Raw genomic sequence first — 25,093 nt, forward strand, 5'->3', positions numbered from 1 at the left:
TCCGTTGGGCGTGGAACGCGCAAACTCAAAATTTACTGAGTGTATTATCATATGAAACATAATCACTCATAAGTATGCCTCTGTATAATATTTCCATAGAAAACATTTCAATGGTACCTGGTTTCACACTGAACATACAATACACTCTTTTATTTTATTACAGGTCTGATTTCAAATAGTGCATGCAAGGCCGCTTCACGCGGTCAAGGGCACGCGACGTCTCGAGCTGATGAGCACGTGCAGGCGCCCTTGCCTGTACTATTTAAATTAGGCCTGTAATGAAATGGCCGACTTCGTAAAAGAGTGTATAAGTAGACCCAAAAATGGAAATGTTTTATGATCCTTGCGCTATTGAAAAGGTTACCATGGAAACGAAATATCGTGGTAGCATATGGCACGAGCTAAGTGACGAAATTTACGTCATATGATCTTACATCTCTTGAACAAGTTTCATTAAAGATCAAACACGTTTTTTAATTAACCCTAATTTAATTTTTAATGCCTTTGTTTCACGTAAAAATTAAATAAGGGTTAATTTTCATGTTTTCCGTCATCACTAATTTTCACTGCATATTATTTTCGTGAGGGTAATCTTTCATAGAAGCCCTTCGGCGCTCTACCTAAAATAGAAATAAAATGGCTGCCAAGAGAAAACGGCCAAAAACTTTTGATCGGGACTGTACCATTCTTCACGTGCAAAATATTTACGGAGAGTTTTCACAACACCGACCTATGACGTTAGTGTTCTCTAGCTCTCTTACGTACAATTTCACACCGCTAGAGGGCGATTTTCTTTATCGTATGACGTCACTGTGACTAAGCTTTGAGTATTTTTTTATTTTTAGACTTTTGATACCACGTGCAAATTTTGTTTGAAATACTAACGTTAAACTTGTTAAATCAAAGTTTAAAAAAAAAACACTTATAGTTCGACCGCTTGAAAACTTATGTTTGAAAGTCAGTTTTAACTGGTTTTCAGCCCGATTTAAAAAATTATCGTAAACTGAGTTATCGAAAAATGCGTACAGCTCAAAATTATCGACGTGTACGGTAATTATCGACGTGTACGGTAATTATCGTGAGTCTGGCAACGCTGGTTGGCCCACTGGCACTAGCAGGTTTTCAGTTATTCATTTCGGGCCTATCACCTAATACGTTTTTTTCAGTTTACATAGAGCCATGTAGCGGCCAACGTAAGAAGCTGTATTTTCGTCTGCAAAATAGATACTTTGTGATCTATCGTCCGCTTAGCAAATGAAAATCCAGCAATTTCTGAACCTGACTGAATAGGCAAAACTATAAAGTACAGCGGGGCTGAAAAGATGGTAGTCACGTGACTTTGTGGAGAACTGCAGCCCCATCTATCCTACGAAATACGAACTATTATTCATTTTCTTTTGTTGATGGCGGTTTAAATTTTGATCGATTCATATAAATTATCTAATTATTATTATTATTTAAAACATTTTTTAATAGAAAAGTGGAAGTTAATTAGCTGTCTGCAGTATCTGGAGGGAATATTTTTTTAGTTACCGTCGCACGGCCAACTATGAACACGAGTTACCAAATCGAAGTTGGTTTTGAGATGGTAGTCACGTGATTTTGTTTCCCCATTTTAACAAGTTGGTTAAGACCAAATTTACTTATATATATTTTGCATATTTAACTTTATAATACAAAGCGTCTACTTAGCAAACGAAAATCGAACTGAAAAGTCAACTTTCAAATTTCTGCTGCCACGTTTAACAAATTACATCTCGTAATATGTTAGTGATACTCACTTAAGGCTAGGAGCAAACAGTGGCGGCTTAAGAAGGCTGGGTCCCCGGGGCAGCGGCAGTGTTTTGTGACACCCCCCAGGACCGTGCAGAAGTTTTCACGTCCGTCTTCTTCAAGTTTAATCGTTCTGATTGGCACCCCCCCCCCCCTCGAGCTTCTCCGATGGCACCCCTGGCTACCCTGATACCCGGGGCGGACCGCCCCCCTTGCCCCCCTTCTTACGCCGCCACTGGGAGCAACAAACACGGCAACCACCACAAGGAGAACGCAACCCGTCAAAAGTCGTGCATTTTATTGTGTACAATTTTCATTGGTTAGACTTTTGACGGCTTGCGTACTCCTTGTGTGGGTGCTGTGTTTGTTGCTCCTAGGGTCAGTATTTAATATTTGAACCGTTCTTAATTACTTCTATGCGTTCTTGATACCATAAAAAGTCTTTACGCTACTGGCTGTCAAACACTAATAGCCTATCTAGTTTTAACCGCAAACAAAGCATAGCGTAGGGATAGCTTTCGGTCGCCAATAGTTGAACTTCCTTTTCTTAGAACATACCTCCTTTACACTCGAATAAATACGCCACTTCAATACTTATTACGGCACCATCTACGGTTATTTTTGAAAGCGTGTACTATTCAGAATTAGTAGAAGCAGAAGTAAATGAACCAAGTTATCGAAATAGCGCTCAGAATCGGAGGGCGTTTTCCTTATGAAAATGATGAGAAAATCGAGTCAAATAAAAGCTAATTTCCATCCCCGTCTTTTGGCGCGATAAATTGGGAATTGTGGGTATAGCTATTTCTATGTATAAAAGATGGTTTCATAAAAACCAAAACTTTTTTTGGCCTAGGAATGCGCAAAATTTCAAGTTCGAGGTCAAAATGTTACTTCAAAAGGAAAACGCCTTCAACATGGGGAGTATAGCAGTCTGATAACTTCGGTTAATTTACTTTAGGTAGAAGCGGAAGGAAAATAAATTACATTATTAGCATATTTATTTTTTGATAGTAGATGTCGCTCGAGACACTGCGCTTGCGCAGACAGTATTACAGAATTGGTCTAACGGTAGCGGGCGCCGTCTCCTAAATTAGATTTTCAAGACTTCGAGTCTTGATTCCCCCCCCCCCTACCTTATATTAAATCCGTTTTTATTACATCCGATAAAAACTGGTTAAAATTCGTCACAGTCGGCTGAATGCGAGAGTAAAGAAGCTGAGAGAGAGAGAGGTTATTAGAAGCTGGCCCATCCAACCATAACAATGTTTTATCCGTTAGAGGCTCGAGCACGGACAACTGTCTGTCCAAATGCAAACACACCCCATACCCCTGAGTTTTTCGCTAAAAAGCGCTGAAAATTCGTCCAAATTTTTGCAGGTGCACGGATTGGGAGTGCAAGGTGAACAAACAAAAGAACCTTGCCAATAGAATCGTAAAAACTGCGATTTTGCGTTTTTCGCGCGGGGCATAGGGTTTTTGTAAATCGCGTGTGACACTCGAGTTTTTACCCTGGTGGCAGTGTCATCCTTATAACGATCTCGGAGAAGTGGCAAAAGGGAAGTCCGGAGGGTTCGTAATTTTTCGCTCTCCGTGGTTCCGAGCCATCCTCTCCGCCCGAGACCGGAGGCGGATTACGAGACGAGTTTGTCGTCCCCCAGCGATTCTCTTTCTTCTTTCCTCGAATCACTTCTCTCCTCCACCTCCGGAGTGGCGGATAGAGAGACCCCAAACCGGCTTCGTAGGGTGGGTTCCCTACGTAAAACGACTAACGCGTAGTACTACTTCGGTACAGCGTCAAATTTTGACCCATAGCACGCCGTATTTGCCGTTTTTCGTTTTTTTTCCGCCTGAACCCGAACGGGCCGAGGCTTAACGAAAAAGAGGTCTCCCCCGAGGTTTGAAATTCTACTTTTTCGCCAAGTTTCTGGCAATGTTTACCAATCTATCACCTCACGTTTTACGGCCGAGTTGAAGGGAGAAATTCTACGCTACGGATAATAGTTCCGAGGGCTTCGTGCCTAACAAAAAAAACACCAACCAATATTGAAAATTAACGAATATTTCGACGCTAAAATTTTGACAAAGTGTTTGGCGTGCTGCATGAAGACTTTGTGCTTCAAATTTCTTCTCAAATTGAAAATGGAAAGCGACCAAGAATCTCCGGTAAGATGATTTTAAATCAAGTGGGATATTTCGCTTCTTTTATTATTACTCAAAAACCAATTGAAATAAGTTTAAATAATCGAACGGTTCCGTAAGTTTTAATTTATGCGGAGATATCAACGAACCGTGCGTTTCAAAAACTTAACGTTCTAATTAAATTAAGCGTATCGAAATAAACAACTTTTTCCGCTTTTTTGCGTTCCCAATAAAATCTATTATAGGCTATATCAATCATAAATTATATCTACAATCGAGGAAAAAATCGTGAGAAATTTTAGTCGAATTAATATAAAGACGATGTACCCTTTAGGCTTGACGAATGAAGGACACCCTTATTAGATACGACGGTAAATCGCAACTTCGGATCGTATTCTTTCCGTCCTCCCTAAAGGCAATATTACCAGCGCCTTGTAAAAGCTACATCGGATACGTTAGGAAATTTCAAAAACTGACAGATTACTCGAGAATTACCGGGCCGAGTTAATGAACCTAAAGAACAGGTTCGCGAAGGAAAAGAGGAACCATTATATTCCCAGAATCCAATTGTTAAATACCCCACACAATGACGTAACATCCTCCGCCGATCCATATTGGTATCGCTCGTCTTTGTCTACCAATTATCTAGAATTCTGGTTCAAGAAAAGACCATGGGAATTTGCGAAATTAAGTTCATCGAAAGTTGGCCGTCCTCATTTCCGAATTAGTTACCATTATTTTTTTGAAGTGGGGGAGAAGGGTTTTACTGTTACCATTTTTTCCTCATATTTTCATTACCAAAATCTTGACCCAAATAAGATTGTAAAAAGGGACCAATGCCCCCATTTTCTGCCCTCGACAATCACCGAAAACATTCGGAATTTTTAAAAGAAAAATTGATTTTATACGGTACAGTTCAATTTTCTATTCGATTGATTAATGGTAAATAGGTTGGTTTTTTCTAATTCGAAGGAGTCTATTATTTCGGATACTAAAGAAAGCGATTCAAAAGGTATGGAAATTCACATTAAGCGCGATATTTTACCTATTTGTCGGGGCGGGGTGAGATAATGCCTTGCTCATTTAAAAGCGTTTATTAAAAAAAAAACTTGGAAAACGCGTTAGCGAATAAAAACAAAATATACCTTCTATTATGTACAATGTATTCCTCGAAAGTTCACCGATGACTAATATTTTAAGTAGGCGGGGATTTTTGGTACCAAAGAGCGCTACTAGATGTCGCTACGGCATCGTCTTTGGGCGTTTCTCAGTATATCCACGGACAAAGGAGGTTATTGAGGGACTTTTAACTCGAAATTGTATCGACACAGTAAGAGTTACTTCAAAGCCACCGTTGTAAATTCAGACTTAGTTTATTATTATATTCAGTTACGCTGTTTCGCTGTCCTATAGGCACCAAGCTTGGGAAATATAGCGCCATCTGCCTTAATATCCGTCAACTAAATATGTGAAGAAATAGCAGACGACTTTTTAATTTAATGGTTTTTCGGTAGAAACTTTCAGCTGTTTGCGCAGAGATAATTTTAAACGATCAGAGACTTTTATATATTCAATTTAAATCTCGATCGCTAGGCGCCGATACTTGTGATAAAAATTTAAACTACATAAACTTAACATTTCCTGTTTTCTGCACTTTTTAGAGTATTGTGGTAGTCCCTCCACAGTTTTCTTCGTTCATGGTTTATCAGATAATAGATGCCGGTTAAACGTGATTTTTGAAATGTTTCTGCAAACTTCAACGCTTGTAACGTAAACTAAATTTATCAAAAGTTACAGATAAATACAATGAATTATTGCGAATATGACAGTATGTTTTGGTTTTTGGTTTATCTTACCATCAAAAGAAAAACTAAAAAACATTTGAAGGAAAACATTTCAGTAGATTTATAGGATATTTATAGACATTTTTTAGAAAATTAAGGAGAACGAAATCATAGGAAAATAACTTTCTAATATTTATGTGTTAAAATCAACATGCTTTTTAAGGAAAAATTAACTTGGGTTGAAACAATTTTTTTTTTCAATGTTGTAGTTTTTGATTGTCATCTAGATCAAAACAGTACAATTATATTAAATTAAAGTACAATAAAATTCTTAAAAAATTGCGGGATACAATAATAATATTTATTTGACAAAAACCAACTTAACAGGCTACCACTAACAAACATAATTATAAATAGAATTAAAAATTAATTTTAAACGATATAAAATCGAAAAATTTTTAAGAAGTTTTGAAGGAATTAAATAATTTACTTATACAGGGAGTTTCAAAAGGTTATGCAAACATTTGAAGGAGTTGTAGGGGGTGAGTTGAGAGGTATGCCTGTTTTTCTCCATTTTCATACGATGAGTTAAAAGAGCGCCAGAGAGCTTCAAAGTGTGGCCTACTAGCCCCTGGAAGTAGGCTGCAACAAGCGCTAAACCAAACAGCAGGGACTATAAATACTGTTCAAGTTTAGTTTTTTACGCTGGTTACCTCGATTTGTTTACAAAGGTCTTTTTCACATATCACACGAACCCCAACCTTAATGTTCGCGTTTCCCTGCTGCTTGGTTTTGCGTTTGTTGCAGCCTGTATAGGAGCTGTGGCCACCGCTTAAACGGATAATAATTAAACAAAAATATCGTAATAAGGAAAGAACCCGACTTACAAGGGGCATCTTTCAAAATTATTTCTAACCACAACATAACTTGATCCAAATAGAAATGAAATAATTAATATATTTGAATTTCAAATTAATGTAAAGGTAATAACATTTGCAAAAAACGGTTACTTAGATGCGACCGCAAAAAAGAAAAAAATCCGCTTAAATTATAGTTTAGTCCCAAGCAATCCGGGCATTTTTTACCATACCGGGTAGTAGCTAAAAAAACTTTGCGTTTAAAATATTTCTCCACACCTGCCGAAGCTGTTAAATAGTGCGTTCGATTCCCGTTCAAAAAATAAAAGGCCCCCTACCGAGAGAAAAAGGAATCTCTGCTGTCCCTTAATAGTACTACTATTCCAAGAATGCATTTTGGTACATGAGAATATGGTTCAATAGCGTTAGACTCTGGTACCACCCTCGTACGGGAAAAGTCAGGGAATTTAAAAATGGGCCTAGAAAGTCAGGGAAAGGTCAGCTAATTTTAAGAATTTGTAAAAAGACACTTTCATAGTTATCTGACAAATTATATGATTATTATTTAGTTCCTTTAAAGTTTTGAATTTTTTTTTAACGTTTCAATAATACTTTTGTACTGAAATGTAGGTTGATTTCAAGCTATAAGCTTCTGATAAAATGAAATATAAAGCTAAAAATTGTCTAATTTTGGTTTTAAAAAGTCAGGGAAAATCTCTTAAAATGGTCAGAGAATTTGAATCTGAAAATATTGTGGCAACCCTGTCGTATCCTTTTTAATGACGAACTTTCACTTAAAAAAACATGCCAGAATGGGTCTACAAAATCTGTACGGTGACATATTCTTAGTATACCTCAATGCATTCTTCCGCATTCAAAGGATGTATTTATTTCTGTTTACGGAGAAGGACTATTTGGAGGCAATTCCCGGTGTTTCTGCCAATCCACTGTCTGAATGCTCCTCCCCTTAAAAATAATCAAATAGACGCGGTATATAATTGGCTAATGAAAACTGACAAGTGGGTGAGGAAACTTCTTAAATATACCGCGTAGCAATGGAAGCAAAGGCTTAAAAAGGCTAATGAGGGGCATGGCTGCTTATTTGGTGTTCTACGCTCATTCTTGACATGACATTAGCATTAAGAATAAAAACCACAAGGCGGTGTAAGGTGTGTGTGTGTGTGAGCGGGAGGGGTAGGAGGGGATGGGGTGAAAAACCATCAACAAATTCCCGAAAGTGGGTAGGGGTTAAGAATTGCCACGATAATTATATTTGCTTCTGTACTTTTTTCTTTCCGTAAAAATATTTCTCACATTTTTCTAAAGCTGTCGGAGATTCCTAGATTTTCGTTTTTGTCGAAAGATATTGTGACAGGTATTTTTAAAAACCAGGTAGCTGAGCTAATAGCAATCTCCACGATCATACAACCACGAATTAATTATGTTAATTTTTGTGATAAAACAGACTTAGCTCAGGATACTTATTTGTCTAAAAACCCGACACCCTTGAGTTTTGTTTTCTATCTCTCGGCATTGTTTCGGACGCAGCCTATTTAACCATGGACATTGTATTACAGTGGTGACCTCCGTGCTTTAAAGCAAGTGGCGGCTCTATCATTGCCACCTGTATTATGAAAAGGCCCCTGTTATTAGAGATGGCCATGAATCTATCAGATTCTTCGAAAAACATGACTTTACTGGAGAGCGTGGTGCCATTAATTTTTAGCGAAGGAAGCTTAAATTTAACCATAGAAAAATGATAACGTCGTCAGAGAGCCATTCTAGAGTATTATAGTTAGGCAACTTGTTGAGGTTAACGGTAATATTTAGTGTAGGGAGCTGTTGGCTCGAACGCGTGGCATGCAACCACCCTCCTACGCTTTGTAACCCGGCCACCTGAATTAATGGCTTCAAAAGTCGCTTGATGACTTAGGCCTAAGGTGGTGAATTGGGTATTAGCCTAGCTGATTATTTATTTTTTATTTATTTAACCAGGAATCCATAACGCTACTTGGAATGAATAACGGCTTCGATTCCCTGCCGTTGTGGCACTGAATTTGACGTCATTTAAGGCGGTATAAGCGTTCTAGCCCCTCCCACAATGTTCCGCCACAAAATACCACAGGGGATATGGGGAGATACTCATTCCAAGTAGCGTTATGGATTCCTGATTTAACTTATACTCTATTTAGTGGACTTAAACCTAAATTATATATCCCATGAAAAAATATGGTTTATAATTGCTCTAATTTATGTTATTGACCAATTTACAAACGATCCAATCAACGCGAGGGGTACCTATAAATACCGCCTTTTTTATTTCGAAGCTAGCGACGTCTATTGAAATAAGAGCTACTTCACGTCAAGCCGCCACTAGCTTTATATGACCTAAACGCAAGGGCAGTCGGTAGTAAACAAAAAAAGATGGCGGTGACACCGTCTAGTAATTTTTGCGCTCCTCGGCAAGGCTTAAGTGTTTAAAAATTTTAATCAAATGGTTATTTTTTACTAATTAAACCCTGCGCATACGGCAGTTGCAAAAGTTATTCGCATTCCTTAAATGATAGCATCATATTTTTTGTACTATTTCCAAAACCCAACAAAAACTTATTGAAATTCCAAGATTGGCTATGATTTTAGCGTTAAAAACGTAAATAGAGGAACTTTTGTAATAGAATGACCATGATTTAAAGGGCCCCACCGGTGTTTGAAAAATTCACCCAGAAAATCAGGTAGCAGACGACGTGTCGTAGCTTTCCCTATGTCCGCGATTCGCGTGGGAAACTGACGAATTTCAAACGCCGGTGGGGCCCTTTAACAAGGTAAGTGCTTATATTTGGGTTTTTGCTTTAAAAACGTTGGCACGTTCCAGGCTTGAAATGGTATGTTGGTTACTTTATAATTTCTGGGTGGAAACGAACTAAATTCAAAAGGATGAAGGTACCTGACCAATATTACAAATTTTCCCTGACAATTTTGGTACAGTAAATTAAATAATTGAGGTAAAATCTTGTAAAATATTTAACATATATTTTTAATACATCTTTAAAAAATTTATTTGCCTGATTTTGGGCCCCTGAACCTCTCAACACCCCCATTAGAGGTGCGATTTTAATACTTTTAATTATAATAGAGGGCGCTAGGGAAATAAATTAATATTGTATTACAAAAAAAAACAACTGGCACTATTTTAAACGATATTGTAAAACTTATAGGCGAAATATAAATTCAGAAAACCTTCGGCATAAAAATAAATTAGGAAATTAAAAATCTCTACGTTTCAGATCAGTCTATATAATGGCGGTACGTATGATTTAAAGGGAATCTTCATGCCTTGGATCATGACGCCTGTCTCGTTAGCTAATCAAATCAAAATCTTCAACACTATTTTAAGCACTAGAGGAATGTTTAATATTTACTTACCAAAGACGTTCTAGAATAACTCCGGAATTGATAATAAGCTCTATTTAAAGGCTAGCAAGTATTTAATTATTATAATAATAATAAGGAACCACCTTAGGCCCAAGTTATCTAGCGGCTTATAATGCCTTTTAAACAGGTGGCCGGGTTACAATGCATAGGAGGGTGGTGGCACGCCCTTCGTGCTACCTAGGAGCAACAAACACTTTAAACACGCTAACGCAGTGATGTGTACAAATTTCATTGGACGACCTTTACGCTGACCGTTTTACGGAAAAGGGGAAGACAATTTACGAATATCACCCTTCCGACGGCAGCAGGCGCTAAAGCGTCTAACCAATGAAAAATGTACACAAGAAAATGAACGACTTTTGACGGGTTGCGTTCTCCTTGAGTGGGGGTGCTGTGTTTGTTGCTCCTAGATGCCACGCGAGCCAACAGCTCACTACACTTACTAATACCGTTAACCTCTACAAGTTTATACGGAAAGGGGAAACCGAAGAACTCGAGGAAACCCCTTTAACCCGCGGAGAGAGAACTTGCAAACTCAACGCAAGAAGGAGTTATTCCAAGTTGGGATCGAACCGGTCTCCTCTTGCGGCGAGGTGAAAGCGCTAACCACTCCGCCACCCCACTTATTTATTCGTACTTAGGAGAATGACGATTTTTAGCCATTGAAGCGCACTCTGGTGACGTTCTTCCTCCCCCCTAACTCGTGCCGGGGGGGGGGATTCTACCATGATGCCCGGGATCATCCGAAAATAGTCCCGACAGTAGAAATAAATCAATTCTTGGTAAAGGTAAGGGTGACATTGCCTTGAAACTGCGAAAGACACACACCACGCAGCAATCCCGTATAATAATTACATCCCCGGCGTGTATAATTAGACGATGCAGTTACGCATTCACAGACGGTCTTTTAAATTCAAAATAGAAGCGTTTAAGAACGAAAAAGTCTCTATGACCGGAAAAACAGCTATACTGCTTTTTACGCATAAGCCCTAAGTGATTTGTGTGTACAGTGTAGCCGATGCCGCCGCCGTATTCCACATAACTCTTTAAGAATAATATCTTTAATAAGGGGGATATCTCAATCGAAAGGAAATAACATGCCCTCGGAATTTTAGGCGATATTCGACTTTAAATCTACATATATTTTTTTTAATTAAGAGAGACTTGGTTGAGAATTTTATATTTAGTTAGTGCTGATCATTTTGGAACAAAATTTACGGTTGCATTAAGAAATTTAAATTTAAATGAGAATTCGTACCAATTGATACAGGCGCCATTAACTCCAAAATATTGAGTGCGCTCAACGCATTCGCGTTTCCAAAACCAGGTAACTCGCAAAATTCGGTTTGTTTAAAAATTAATTTAGATTTACGTGTTTGCGTTTCGCTACCTTATTTCCAAAACCAGCTAACTCGAAAAATTCATTTTTCGATAAAAATGCCTCTTGCTCAAATTAAAATTTAAAATATATTTAATACATCGGGGGATTGTGTGTACTTAAATGTCCGTGACATCTTGTTTTTCCAAGTACAAGAAACAATTAAACACTTTTTCATCGTCTTACTATTGAAGCAACCTTTCGAGAGAGAAACGTGAAACACGCCCTCTAATTTTTACGTTTACATTTTTAATAACCGGTTTCTCTCTGTACTCTGGATACGTTTCAAAACATTCACGGTGTCGCCAAAAACCCGATAAATACTTTCCACCGAACGGTAACCTACGTTTTTATGAATTTTCCTGGAATTTTCAACAATTCATTGAAATTTGATATTACGCGCTGATGAATTTTAAATATTTGGTAAAACGTAATAGGTTTAGCTGATTAAAATTTACTTTCAATCAAGAATTGAATCAAATGTTTTCCAATTTTTAATAGGGTTGGCTGATTAAAATTCTAAATCAAAAATTGAATCAAATAGATTTTTCTATTTAGAAATTTCATTTAAACCTCTGCGTAATAACAAAAATAGATTCGCATAGATTTTTCTAATTTTTAATAGGGTTAAATGATTAAAATTGCATTTAAATCAAAAATTAAATTAAATTATTTTCTATTTTTTAACAGAGTTGGCTGATTAAAATTTATTTTAATTCAAGAATAAATCAAATGATTATATTTTTAATAGGGTTGGCTGATTAAAATTTTATTTAAAATAAAAATTAAATTAAATTAAATTATTTAATTTTTTTAATAGGGTTGGCTGATTAAATTTTATTTAATTCAAGAATAAAATTACATAATTTTCTAATTTTTTTAATAAGGTTGGCTGATTATTTCCCTTTAATATTTTTCTTAGTCGTTTGTCTTTCGAGCCGGAAACCATGTTTAGAAATTGGAACTGATATTATATAAACTTTTAAACATTTTGGGTTTGTTAATTTTCGTGGGTGCTAAACGCCAAGAATATATTTATTTGCACTATATCGAGACGATTCATGGTCATTAGCGTCGGCTGTTTTAGGGTGACCACCTAATATTTTAAAATCCTTTAAACGAACTATAGTTCATTTATCAGTTAAATATAGGTAAATATAGAAATAAAATTGGGAAAAAATAGGAGAAAATAAGACAAAAAGTGTTGTCAAAATTGTTTAAAGGGGGTATAACCTTCAAAATAAAGTTTATAAACCGAAAACAAATTTATTATTAGTATATTGATTAAAAATATCACTTCTTCGAAATAAAATATCTAAAAGTAAAATATAAACTATTTTAATTTCTTCAGACTTTTGAGTTAAAATAAAGGGTAATATAGGAAATGTTATGAAATTATAGGGGGGGGGGGATTAAGGACGTTAAATTATAGGAAATATAGGAACTGTGGACACCCTGGGAGCTAATAAATATTCTCTTTATTTATTATAAATACATTCTAACTAAAACTGTCTATTAAAAAGAAAAATCATAACTTGAGAATTTGTTCCCGCCGTATTTAAAAGAGAGAAAAAAAAATGAATTTGTAACAAACCGGATTGCGAAGTTTCTAATAAGGGTTTTTGCTTGTTTAATTCAGCCGAGCGTAGAGCGTGTACTGTTCTCAAATATCTCGAGTGTCTTTTTCTTTTAAAAACTCATTTTTCAGACAGTTTCCCTCGACATACACTACTTCCCTCCGCCTTAGCTATATCGTACGTACAATTTTATCCCCGTATAATAGTTGATGGTGCCAATTAAAAGAGACATTCGATAGATTCTCACAAACCTTCGTAAAAGCCTCCTTTTCACAAGTCAATGGGTTTTCTCTCGGCGTTCTTTAATAAGAAGGAATACGGGGGGGGGGGGATAAACGCACACTTGAGGCGGCAACGTTGTACCGTAAAATGAAGGTAACAAGGACAAAACTCGAACCCCCCCCCCCGCCCCGGTTATATTCGTTCTTTGGGTACGGGTTTCAGTAGTTTAATATTTTAATTATTAACCCCCTCCCCCCCCCTTCTGACTCGCCGGCTTTTGCTTCTGATTTCGGCTGTTTGGGCCCGTTCCCACTGGTACGAGTAAATACCTCTTCGGTAAATCCTAGTTTATTTTGTCTTAAATATTCCACTTTCAAAATTTTACTGTGGTTTACTAAAAGGAGTTAGTTTGAAAAGGGTGTTATAAAAAGTATTTTTTATTTTGGGGGGTAACCATATTAAAAAAAAATATTACCGTAATTAACCAAAATACACTATTTTTAATATAGTATAATAGTGTAATAAATAATTATGAAGATTTTTGGTATAGATGACGTGAAGGGATAAAACGCCTGTTAACGGGTGCATACTGAAATGTATTAAATCGTGTTAATCAGATTTAATATTTTAATCTTGATTTAATTACAAGTTAATCAGTTTAATCACGATCTAATCTTTTAGTCGCGATTTAATCAATTTAATAACGATCTAATTTTAGGAATATATCAATTTTTAATAGTGATTTAATCAGCCTGGTCGTCATTTAATCAGCCTGGTCGTCATTTAATCAGCCTGGTCGTCATTTAATCAGCCTGGTCGTCATTTAATCAGCCTGGTCGTCATTTAATCAGCCTGGTCGTCATTTAATCAGCCTGGTCGTCATTTAATCAGCCTGGTCGTCATTTAATCAGCCTGGTCGTCATTTAATCAGCCTGGTCGTCATTTAATCAGCCTGGTCGTCATTTAATCAGCCTGGTCGTCATTTAATCAGCCTGGTCGTCATTTAATCAGCCTGGTCGTCATTTAATCAGCCTGGTCGTCATTTAATCAGCCTGGTCGTCATTTAATCAGCCTGGTCGTCATTTAATCAGCCTGGTCGTCATTTAATCAGCCTGGTCGTCATTTAATCAGCCTGGTCGTCATTTAATCAGCCTGGTCGTCATTTAATCAGCCTGGTCGTCATTTAATCAGCCTGGTCGTCATTTAATCAGCCTGGTCGTCATTTAATCAGCCTGGTCGTCATTTAATCAGCCTGGTCGTCATTTAATCAGCCTGGTCGTCATTTAATCAGCCTGGTCGTCATTTAATCAGCCTGGTCGTCATTTAATCAGCCTGGTCGTCATTTAATCAGCCTGGTCGTCATTTAATCAGCCTGGTCGTCATTTAATCAGCCTGGTCGTCATTTAATCAGCCTGGTCGTCATTTAATCAGCCTGGTCGTCATTTAATCAGCCTGGTCGTCATTTAATCAGCCTGGTCGTCATTTAATCAGCCTGGTCGTCATTTAATCAGCCTGGTCGTCATTTAATCAGCCTGGTCGTCATTTAATCAGCCTGGTCGTCATTTAATCAGCCTGGTCGTCATTTAATCAGCCTGGTCGTCATTTAATCAGCCTGGTCGTCATTTAATCAGCCTGGTCGTCATTTAATCAGCCTGGTCGTCATTTAATCAGCCTGGTCGTCATTTAATCAGCCTGGTCGTCATTTAATCAGCCTGGTCGTCATTTAATCAGCCTGGTCGTCATTTAATCAGCCTGGTCGTCATTTAATCAGCCTGGTCGTCATTTAATCAGCCTGGTCGTCATTTAATCAGCCTGGTCGTCATTTAATCAGCCTGGTCGTCATTTAATCAGCCTGGTCGTCATTTAATCAGCCTGGTCGTCATTTAATCAGCCTGGTCGTCATTTAATCAGCCTGGTCGTCATTTAATCAGCCTGGTCGTCATTTAATCAGCCTGGTCGTCATTTAATCAGCCTGGTCGTCATTTAATCAGCCTGGTCGTCATTTAATCAGCCTGGTCGTCATTTAATCAGCCTGGTCGTCATTTAATCAGCCTGGTCGTCATTTAATCAGCCTGGTCATTTAATCAGCCTGGTCATTTAATCAGCCTGATCGTCATTTAATCAGCCTGATCGTCATTTAATCAGCCTGATCGTCATTTAATCAGCCTGGTCGTCATTTAATCAGCCTGGTCGTCATTTAATCAGCCTGGTCGTCATTTAATCAGCCTGGTCGTCATTTAATCAGCCTGGTCATTTAATCAGCCTGATCGTCATTTAATCAGCCTGATCGTCATTTAATTAGCCTGATCGTCATTTAATCAGCCTGATCGTCATTTAATCAGCTCGATCGTGATTTAATCCACCCGATCGTGATTTGATCAGCCCAATGTTTTTATCAGCCAAAACGTGATTTAATCAGCCCGATCGTGATTTGATCAGCCCAATCATGTTTTTATCAGCCAGAACGTTATTTAATCAGCCTAATCGTGAATTAATCGGATTTTATCGAGTAAGGGTGCAAACTTAATCATCGAAGTGAACGGCCCCTCACCTGTAAATCTACTTTTCCTAGTAATTAGTTGTGATGCGGGTCGAACACTTCTACAGGCGCGTTCACTCAAATGGCGTCACTGACAATGGGAGTTAAGCCACTGTAAATTATCTTCACCTAGAGCATACTTGTGCTGCGGGTTGAACACCATTATCACAACTTAAATTGTTCGTGTCAAAAATTAAATTATTTTCGTACATTTGATAATAATAAAAAAACAACAAAATAAACTATATAGAAATGTGGTCAATGTATAATTTAAAAAAAAATGTGATAAATAAATAAATAACGATCGTAAATAGGGAATATTCTCTTGATGTCATTATCAATATAGCTAAAAGCTACTGTAATAGTGAGTCTAGGGAGCTGTTGGCTCGCGAGGCGTGTAGGGCTTGCCACCACCCTCCTACGCATTGTAACCCGGCCACCTGAACTATTGGCTTTAAAAGTCGCTTGATGACTTAGGCCTAAGGTGGTGCCAAGGGTATTAGCCTAGCTGATAATTATTATTATTATTCCCCTTTCCGCCATTAGGCTCTACCTTGCAGACATGGCCGCCATCTTGTCTAAATTTCTCGTGAATACCAGCTATATATAGATAATATTTCGTCACTAATTTAAACGAAACCTCAAGCATCACTTGTACACGTAGATAGGAGTTAGTTTCGCGTTCAGCCAATCCCTTTACGGGAAAGGTCAGAAGTCCGTTCCAAAGTAAATTAATGGAATCTGTACGCCCCCGCGAGTAATTCGTACATGGCCCGGAGCGTATGCGAACTAAACCCAAGACCGCATGTTCAAGGGGGTCGTAAATGGGGGGGGGGACGAAAAGAGAGAATATTAAAAATGAAAGAAAAAAATTAGAGCCAGTCGTTCTAAATATTCCGAAAAGCCTGTCCGCGTGTGCGATAGTATAATTATCAACTAGCGAAATTTTTGGGGTTGTTGTAGCTGGGTTTACCATTCGCAGTCGGCCCCGAGAAACGCGTCGGTAAACCCGTCATCAGTCGGCAAAGCTAATAGAATAATAATAGTCAGAAACTGCCGTTATTCATCGCTGAGAAATATACGAAGTTATCCGGATGCGTTTTTGCAATTTTGACGTTTCAAGCGGTTAGCTACCTCCGCGACTGGTTGGCTGCCTCTGACGTGAGACCTTACAATTAGCCCAGTTACCTGGCAAGTTTTCAAAGTTTATATTTTGTCGAATTTTGACGGCGGTTGCCTCGTGCGTGTGTGTTTGGGAAGTTATGCGGATTTTCAATAAGGATACCAACGACCAAGCCGCGGTAAGTCGTACCTCTCGCCTGCAAAATATTACGTTTTATTTACTTTATCATTATTATTTACGTGTTTTCGTATTATTTGGCAAATATTTATTTCGGCGTACAATACTTTATTTGTGTTTCGAAGGAATTTCGTTGTCATAAAGGGGTTGGTTGGCTCACGATTTCTTGTCTCCTCTACATTACATTAAATATAACTATTGGGTCATGGTTTTTTTTGGGAATCAAAATTACCGTTTTAACGATCTCTTACCCCCCCCCCCCCCGCCCGGATATTTTATTTAACGGTTAATACTTTACATAGCTTTCTTTTTTGGATACTAACTCTGTTGTCTTATTTAAATCACACAGCGGTGATTTAAATCGCGAGTTAAATAAAATATTAAAAAATCAGTTATTTAAATCAAATGTTAAGAAATCATTAATTTAAACCGGAACTTTAATATTAAAAAATCATTGGTTTAAATGGGGACTGAAATCAAATATTAAAAAATAATTGATTTAGATCGGGACTAAAATCAAATGTTAAAAAATAATTGATTTAGATCGGGACTAAGATCAAATGTTAAAAAATGATTGGTTCAAGTTCAAGTTTATTTGATATTTTACCTTGTTTTTCAATGGGTCATTGATTAAAATGGAGACTTAAATGTTAAAATAGCAGATTTAAATGGGGACTTGATGTTAAACGTCATTGATTTAAATGGGGACTTAATGTTAAACGTCATTGATTTAAATGGGGACTTAATGTTAAACGTCATTGATTTAAATGGGGACTTAATGTTAAACGTCATTGATTTAAATGGGGACTTAATGTTAAACGTCATTGATTTAAATGGAGACTTAAATGTTAAAAGTAATTCGGGAACAAAATCAAATGATAAACAACATTGATTTGAATCAAAACAAAATCAAATGTTAAACAACATTGATTTGAATCAAAACAAAAATCCATGTTAAAAAATATTTGATTTAAAGCAAACTAATGTATTTATGGAAATCACAGAAATCGCTGATGGAAATTCGGTGTAAAATAATTACAAGCACTAATTAATTTAATTCAGTTTAAATTTAAAATATTTAGTATATTTCCATCGAAAAAGAGATACCAAGTGTTTAAAAATAAAAAAAATCGATTTAATTAAAAAAATTGATATGTTAAAATGAAAAATCCGATTTAAATCCAATAGAGTAGTATCGGCTCCCCGCCTTTGACATAAAAAATCCGAATACTTTAAAATCAAATATTTTAAAATCAAATATTTTAAAATCCAAATGTTTTTAATATAAAAAATCCGATTTAAATTCAATATGTTAAAATGAAAAATCCGATTTCAATCAAATATTTTTAATAAAAATAAGAAAACAAAATCCGATTTCAATCAAATATTTTTAATAAAAATAAGAAAACAAAATCCGATTTCAATCAAATATTTTTAATAAAAATAAGAAAACAAAATCCGATTTCAATCAAATATTTTTAATAAAAATAAGAAAACAAAATCCGATTTCAATAAAAAATTAGATTTAAATAGATTGAATCAAATAATTCGATTTTTTAAATCAATTAAAATAAAAACCATTTAAATCGATAACCCTGTTTGTACAAATGTTAGACCGATTAAACTACCCCTCGAAAACGTGTAGGAGAAACTTGTAGGATTGTAGCTGTTTTAGAGTGTACAATTTTCGAATGATGGCTTACGATATTTTTGATATCCATATAAGCAATATAAATATTTCGAAAACCAATTTACAAAGAATTTACCAGTTGACAAAATTGTACAAGGGCCCAATTTCGCGAAATGTAAGTGAAAATTTCGATGCATCGTTATATTAATATATATGGCTTATTAGCGAGACAATTTCTTATTTCCAATGAATTTTATCGCTTTAATAAACGAAGTTGGCTAGATTTCAACGTCTCAAATCGATCAAGACGCCTATTTCTACATCAACGTACCGAACTACCCGTGGGAATGACGTTCATTATTTATTAAAATTTTCGAATTAAAATACTAATTATAATAATATATCGAAATTTGAGCGGATGTCAAAGTACAGAGCCAACACAGGCATACGAGAAAAGACAATGGACAGTTCCGACTCAAAATAATGACTTACTTGAAAATCAAAAAGAATAAAAAAAATTGAATTTTCATAATGACGAGTTGGCGCGCGGGGCCGTTAAGGCCACTATGGCTTTATAACATAAGTAACCTATTAAGAATAAGTACTACACTCGTAACATGGTCACCGCATGCCTTTCATACTACTTTTTTTTTCACAACTTAGTAGACAGATTATCAATCCGGATATTAATTAGTGTCTGCAAGTTTATTTTTTCTAGTCTTTGCAAGTTTATTTTTTCTAGTCTTTGCAAGTTTATTTTTTCTAGTCTTTGAAGTTTATTTTTTTCTAGTTTTTACAAGTTTATTTTTTTCTAGTCTTTGCAAGTTTATTTTTTTCCAGTATTTGCAAGTTTGTTTTTTTTCTAGTCTTTGCAAGTTTGTTTTTTTCTAGTCTTTGCAAGTTTATTTTTTTCTAGTCTTTGCAAGTTTATTTTTTCTAGTCTTTACAAGTTTATTTTTTTCTAGTCTTTGCAAGTTTATTTTTTTCTAGTCTTTGCAAGTTTATTTTTCTAGTCTTTGCAAGTTTATTTTTTCTAGTCTTCACAAGTTTATTTTTTCTAGTCTTCACAAGTTTATTTTTTTCTAGTCTTTACAAGTTTATTTTTTTCTAGTCTTTACAAGTTTATTTTTTTCTAGTCTTTGTTTATTTTTCTCTTGGCCAGACAAATTAAAAAAAATTACATTTAAATAAATTTGATTTAATGCATTTATTAAAATGTCAATTCAGAGCAAACTCAATTATATTTAATTTTTAATTAATGATGAAATTTAATGACGATTAATTTAAATTTGAGTTTAAATCCCGATGCCCTCAAAATTATGATTATTTTTTAAAGAAAAATCTGCATAAAACCTTAACAAATAAATTAAAATCAATAAAAATCCGATTTAAATCATATAAATCAACAGCCCTGAAAATCACTCCATTGATTATTAGGACACCCTCGTATGATCAAATTCGACTTAAATAAAATCTGTAGTTTTGGTTAGATAAAGATTTAAAATTATTAAATCATATATTTTTAATTATAGTGGGGTGGCGGAGTGGTTAGCACTTTCGCCTCGCAGCAAGAGGAGCCGGGTTCGATCCCAGCTTGTGGCACTGGGTGAAAACTCGGAATAACTCCTTCTGCGTTGAGTTTGCAAGTTCTCTCCCCACTGGTTTAAGGGGTTTTCCCCCGAGTTCTTCGGTTTCCCCTTCCATAAAAACTTGCTTAGGTTAACGGTAATAGTTAGTGTAGGGAGCTGTTGGCTCGATCTCGTGGCATGCAGGGCTTGCCACCACCCTCCTACGCATTATAACCCGGCCACCTGAATTAAGGCTTCAAAAGTCGCATGATGACTTAGGCCTAAGGTGGTGCCCTGGGTATTAGCCTAGCTGATTATTATTATTATTATTATATTATTAAGACACCCTTAGAATAATTCGATCTACAATTCGAAAAATATTGCTTCTTATATTTAATAAATTTTCTGTTCCGTTTCAATAATTCATCATTATTGCGCAAAAGTAACGGTTCAGTTTTCACTTCAACAGCTGTTTCAATACCGCTAAGCCTTGGCATCGAATGTTAAACAAGCGAGCGCGATGAATAACATTCCATGAAGTATATAGTTAATTAATTAATTATTTAATAAGTATTATTTCAAGTAGTCCAACTTTTGCGTATTACTTTACTTACGCTTATAATAATAATAGGGGTTTTAATATTCAACCACCAAATACATAAAATCGAAACGTCCTTGTATTTATAAAATCTCGGGTCATTTCAACGAGATAATTTCCAGACTATTCATTCAGGCTCTTAGAAACGCAATTAAACGTTTAGAGATTGCGAGGGGCGATTAAAATACAGAGCCTCAGTTATTTAACGGCACAGATGCTAAGAAGGTGCTCATTTTAATGGAACGACAGACCAAGAAGGCGTTTATTTCTACTGTGGGGATAATTAATATGTTTGAGGACAGTCCGCGGCCATCATGGTCGAATTATCTCGCCGGCGCGAAAGGGGGGAGGGAAAAAAGTCACCGGCGCGCGCTTCAATCATCTGCCCATGCTTCAATCGTGTCGGAATACGTCAGTTTTAGGGAACCAATGGGAAAACGGGCTGATATGATTTGTTTTGGGGGGAATGAGCTTACTAGAGTTGTTAATTTTCCGAAAAATTAATGTGGAAAAATTTACAGAAAATTTTCCGAATTGCGGAATATTTATTAAAATACTTAGCCTAGTTGATTATTATTATTATTATTATTATTATTATTATTATTATTATTATTATTATTATTATTAAAATTAGGAAAAAATAGGAGAAAATTATTATAAAATAAGAGTTTATAACCGAAAAAAATAAACGTAAGAACCATCTTTAATATTACATAATTGATTAAAAATATCACTTTTTCGGGAAAAAATATCCAATGGTAAAATATCAGCTATTTTTTTTTCTAAACATTCTCTTTAGTATGCATGTTAATTATAAAAAGTAGACAATTTTTCTAGACCATAATTCATTAACCATTTTTGAATTTTTTTTTTAAATAACTGAACATTTATACAATTTTTGATATCGACACTTAGGATATTATATAATCTAGGACCTACGTATACAGCATGCTTTTGACCTATTGTTTAAAACATTTTTTCGGGTATCAGATTTTGATCGGTAATAAAACGGGTATGATATAATGTATGCGGAGTTACAGTTCTATTTTTAAACGTGTGTATTAAGGTGGCTTTAGCATATAATAGCTCTTTATATAAAATACGAGAGGTCACGTGATTACGTTAGATTCATCGTGTAGTTAAAATTAGAGAGCGCGCTCAAATTTTTATTTTTTGGGCTCGCGTGAAAACGCACGACACCCTCTACACGGAAATATTAGGAAGCGCGCGCTCCAAAAAGTAACACTTTTTATACATGTATGCGTATATATTATTTTATAGAAAGAGCTAATGCTTAGTTGAAAAAATATATATATATATATATATATAAATTCTGACAATGTTCATAGCGGTTTCTTTTTAAACAGATTCTCAAAATAATCCTATGAGCAATTTCTAAAGGCTCCAACGCAGTTTTATAAGTCCCACCCCAGCCGACTATGCCATATGACAGAATCGATTGGGCTAATGCGTAATAGACATTTTTTAGCCAAGAAATGGGAAGAAAACTTAGAATTTCACGGAATTTATAAAAACACAAACGTAATTTTTTAATTACGTAGTCAATGTGATAATCCCATTTTAGTTTATAATCTATTATCAGGCCTAAGTATTTTATATTATGTTGATGTTCATGAATTTTTATATTAAAAACGTTAATATATATTGGGAGTCTTTGCGCGAAACAAATGTATTTAGTTTTTGTTGAGAGTGAGTAACCTTTCATTATTAAAGGCTTCCGCCCAGGTACTACCGTCCTAGACAAATGATCTAATAAGGCCATTAATTTTAAGGTTGCACAATTCATTTACGTAGATCAGAAAAAGTATCGAGTCTAATATTGTACCTTGCGGGATACCAAACGTTAGAGGGGATAAGCGAGGGGTAAGACAGTCTCAGATAATCTGTACACCGAGTTCGTGCATTTAGCACTGTTAAAGGTACATATTTTCAAGAGTTCGCTAGTTCCATTTAGCACTGTCAAAGGTACGGCAGTGTACACCGAGTTCACAGAGTGTCTTACCCCTCGGGGATAAGTCACTAAAAACATTATTCAATCTAACTAGAGTAAAACGATTGTTCAAATAACTTTTGAACCAATTCAAAGAGTGACCTCGGATGCCACTTTTTTCTAATTTTGTATAAAGGATTTGATGCCTTTTTCAGATCAATAAAGATACCTATGACTTTATAGTAGAAAAAAGGAAGGACGTTAAATTATAGGAAAAATAGGAAATATTTAAACTGTAGTCAACCCTGCAGCTTTCAGCCACGCCACACAGGCTGGCGTCGAACCAGGCTCCTCAAACCACTCGGTCACCCCATCTTAAGCGGTGATGGGCATCGCTCCTCTCATTATGAGCGCAATTGAGCGGAAAAAAGTTTTTTTTTAAAAAGAGCGCAAAACGAAAATAAAATTTGAAAAGAGAGGAGCGCTTATTTTACCGCTCAAAAAAGAGCGAAAAGATAGGAGCGCTTATTTTACCGCTCAAAAAAGAGCGAAAAGAGAGGAGCGCTTATTTTACCGCTCAAAAAAGAGCGAATAGAGAGTAGCGCTTATTTTACCGCTCAAAAAAGAGCGAATAGAGAGAAGCGCTTATTTTACCGCTCAAAAAGAGCGAAAAGAGAGGAGCGCTTATTTTACCGCTCAAAATACGTGAGCGTGAGCGGATATTAGGCTAGCGAGGGCGAACAGTGAGTGAGCTGAGCGGCTCTTTGACGAAAGTGCCCAACACTGAAGTTAAGGGGCGGGGCATACTGGCAGACCACGAGGTGGATGGCCGGTAAAAATCGTATCAACATAGTCTTAGAAATATATACATTCTTGTAGAGAGATAAGAGATTTCACTAAACAGCTACTCGTTGAAACATTTTAAGGCTAGCCGCCTAATCAACATAAATGATTATGTAAACAAAACACAGAAGTTCGCAACGCGTTCCCACGGATATTTTTAAATTCAGTCGCAACTGCGGGTCGCGATGTCATGACTACATAAGCCCACGTTGCAAATTAGCTTTTGAACAATCCGCCTAATAAGCTCGAAGAAAAGCTCCCGCTGAGTTCAACACAACAACTTGCAAATTTTGGAATTTAAAATCACCAGTCTAAGTTGTTCGGGAAAAATCTAAGGGGATATTTTCGAAATTTACAGCCCGTGTTAAGAGCCTTTTCCACACTACACGAATTTTGACTCAAGTCGGCCTGACTAGTTAAGTAGGGTCGGACCGACCGACTTTTACCAACTATAACAACTTCTTTGAATGGAACAATGGAATTACATAGGAGCATGAAAAATAAAATTATGTTACATGCCAATTTATTATTTTATATTATTTACAATATAAGATATAGCGTCAATAAAAATTATTTGATTGATTTAATTTAATTGAAATTTAATGTATTATGGCAAATTTATTGATAATTGGTGGATCTCAAAATTCATTTTGCACGTGAAGATACGCCGCCGTGAAGCAGGTAAATAAGCCCGCTATACCTTAAAATGTAAAGGTACTGTCACGCGCAAAAACGTCCTTTGAAATCGGTCAATTATGAAATAAAATTAATAAATATAACATCAATATATTTTTTATGAGAAATAATTATATTAAAGAATAACTGTTAAAATAGAAATACGAAAATGTAAATATTTATTAATTATTATTATTATTAATTCATGGCTCTGTATAAGATTTTAAGTGGACCCAAAATGCAAAATTCTTATAATCCTTGTGTTATCGAAAAGGTAACCATGGAAACGAAATCTAGTGATAGCGCCAGTTATTATGCACGGTTTTTGACCATCCACTTCCGAATCACTGGCTTCCGTTTCTCTTCTAAAGTTGATTTGAAAGTGACGTAATGTGCGTCATATCCTGTGAACAAAGTGATAAGTTTTAACGTATCGGCCACAATTTGACCGATTTTAAAAATCAGTGCGGAGTTTCAACCCAACATTTTGTCGTACAAATTGTGCAATGCAAAAAGAGGTTTAAATTGAACACATTACCCCTGCCTCGTACCCCACTGAAGCTCCATTAAGTTGGCCCCCCCTCTCTACAAATTTAAAAACTATCATTTGCGATCGAATGCGACCTCGATGCGACGTTATGCGAAACTAAAAAAAAAAGATGCGACATAATTGTTAAGTTGGAATAATTAAAACAAAAGGGGGGGCTAACTTAATGACAGCCCCCCCACTTTCAACTATCAACCCGGAAACACAACCAATAGAATGCGACCTCAATGCGACGTTATGCGACACCCTTACTTTCGAATGCGACATCTTAGTTAACGAG

At 36.0% G+C, this 25,093-nt stretch overlaps 1 protein-coding gene across 5 annotated transcripts in view; it reads left to right on the forward strand.

Moving 5' to 3' along the window:
• The first annotated feature begins 3,865 nt into the window (after positions 1 to 3,865).
• The window catches only part of LOC149926912 (tight junction protein ZO-3-like), a 43,180-nt gene continuing 21,952 nt past the window's right edge, over positions 3,866 to 25,093 (forward strand). For 2 of the 5 annotated variants that reach the window (XM_090159598.1, XM_090159599.1), the window contains exon 1: positions 3,866 to 3,936. In XM_090159598.1, coding sequence (XP_090015724.1) covers positions 3,874 to 3,936 — 63 coding nt within the window. In that variant the 5' untranslated portion in view covers positions 3,866 to 3,873. Of the gene's footprint in view, positions 3,937 to 16,961; positions 17,003 to 25,093 lie in introns of those variants that run through there. The other 3 variants (XM_090159601.1, XM_090159602.1, XM_090159600.1) reach the window with 3 other exon arrangements.

The sequence above is a fragment of the Leiobunum rupestre genome, chromosome 9 (genome assembly GCF_980474605.1).
Source record: "Leiobunum rupestre chromosome 9, qqLeiRupe1.1.hap1, whole genome shotgun sequence".
Taxonomy (NCBI): domain Eukaryota; kingdom Metazoa; phylum Arthropoda; class Arachnida; order Opiliones; family Sclerosomatidae; genus Leiobunum; species Leiobunum rupestre.